The following is a 736-nucleotide window of genomic DNA, read 5'->3' on the forward strand; positions in this document are numbered from 1 at the left end:
GGGGTCCGCATCCCGGGCAGGGGCAGGGCCCGGGGTGAAGCCCACAAGTCGCCTCTCACCCTCTGCTTTCTCCAGCCACCCTTCACCGCAGAGAACCGGAAGAAAACCATGGACAAGATCATCAAAGGGAAGCTGACGCTGCCCCCCTACCTCACCCCGGATGCCCGGGACCTCGTCAAAAAGGTGGGCTCCGGGGGCGCCCGGGTGACTCGGGCAGTTAAGCGTCCAGACTCTCGATTTTAGCTCAGGTCATGATCTTACAGTTCATGGGTTTGAGCCCCAGCGTGGAGCCTGCTTGGGATTCTCTCTCTCTCAAAATAAATAAATAAACTAAGAAAAAAAAAAGCCTGGGCCGCCCTCCTGCCCCAGTCCAGCCCCCACGTCTTCTAGGCCCTGTATGGGGTCCTCTGGGCTGTAGGACGGCCCTGCTTGTGCAGTGCGCCTTCAGGACGAAGCGGCACCTACTCTGGCATCCGGGACACTGGGCTTGGGCCTTAGCCCTTTTGTGGGCCAGCTGCCCCCCTTCTGCATCCCTAGTCCAAGTCCCGGTCAGCAAAACAAAACGTTTATGATGAGCCAGCTGCTCTCCCACGGAGAAGGCACTCACTGGGGGTAAAAGCGGGAGCCCGGGCACCTGCTGAGGTGCCCTGGGGGGCCCGGCGACCGGGTGCCTTTCCGGAGGCTTCATGGGGCAGGGCCCCTGGGACCAAACCTGGGAGGTGCCAGGTTGGTCCGG

The 736-nt window shown here is 61.5% G+C and overlaps 1 protein-coding gene across 1 annotated transcript in view; it reads left to right on the forward strand.

Annotated features, from left to right (window-relative positions):
• Window positions 1-736, forward strand: part of RPS6KB2 (ribosomal protein S6 kinase B2) — a 5,908-nt gene that overhangs the window by 3,516 nt on the left and 1,656 nt on the right. Inside the window, exon 10 of the mRNA XM_077771395.1 lies at window positions 76-183. Coding sequence (XP_077627521.1) covers window positions 76-183 — 108 coding nt within the window. The remainder of the gene's footprint in view (window positions 1-75; window positions 184-736) is intronic.

This window comes from Crocuta crocuta, unplaced genomic scaffold, assembly GCF_008692635.1.
Source record: "Crocuta crocuta isolate KB4526 unplaced genomic scaffold, BGI_CrCroc_1.0 scaffold647, whole genome shotgun sequence".
Classification (NCBI taxonomy): domain Eukaryota; kingdom Metazoa; phylum Chordata; class Mammalia; order Carnivora; family Hyaenidae; genus Crocuta; species Crocuta crocuta.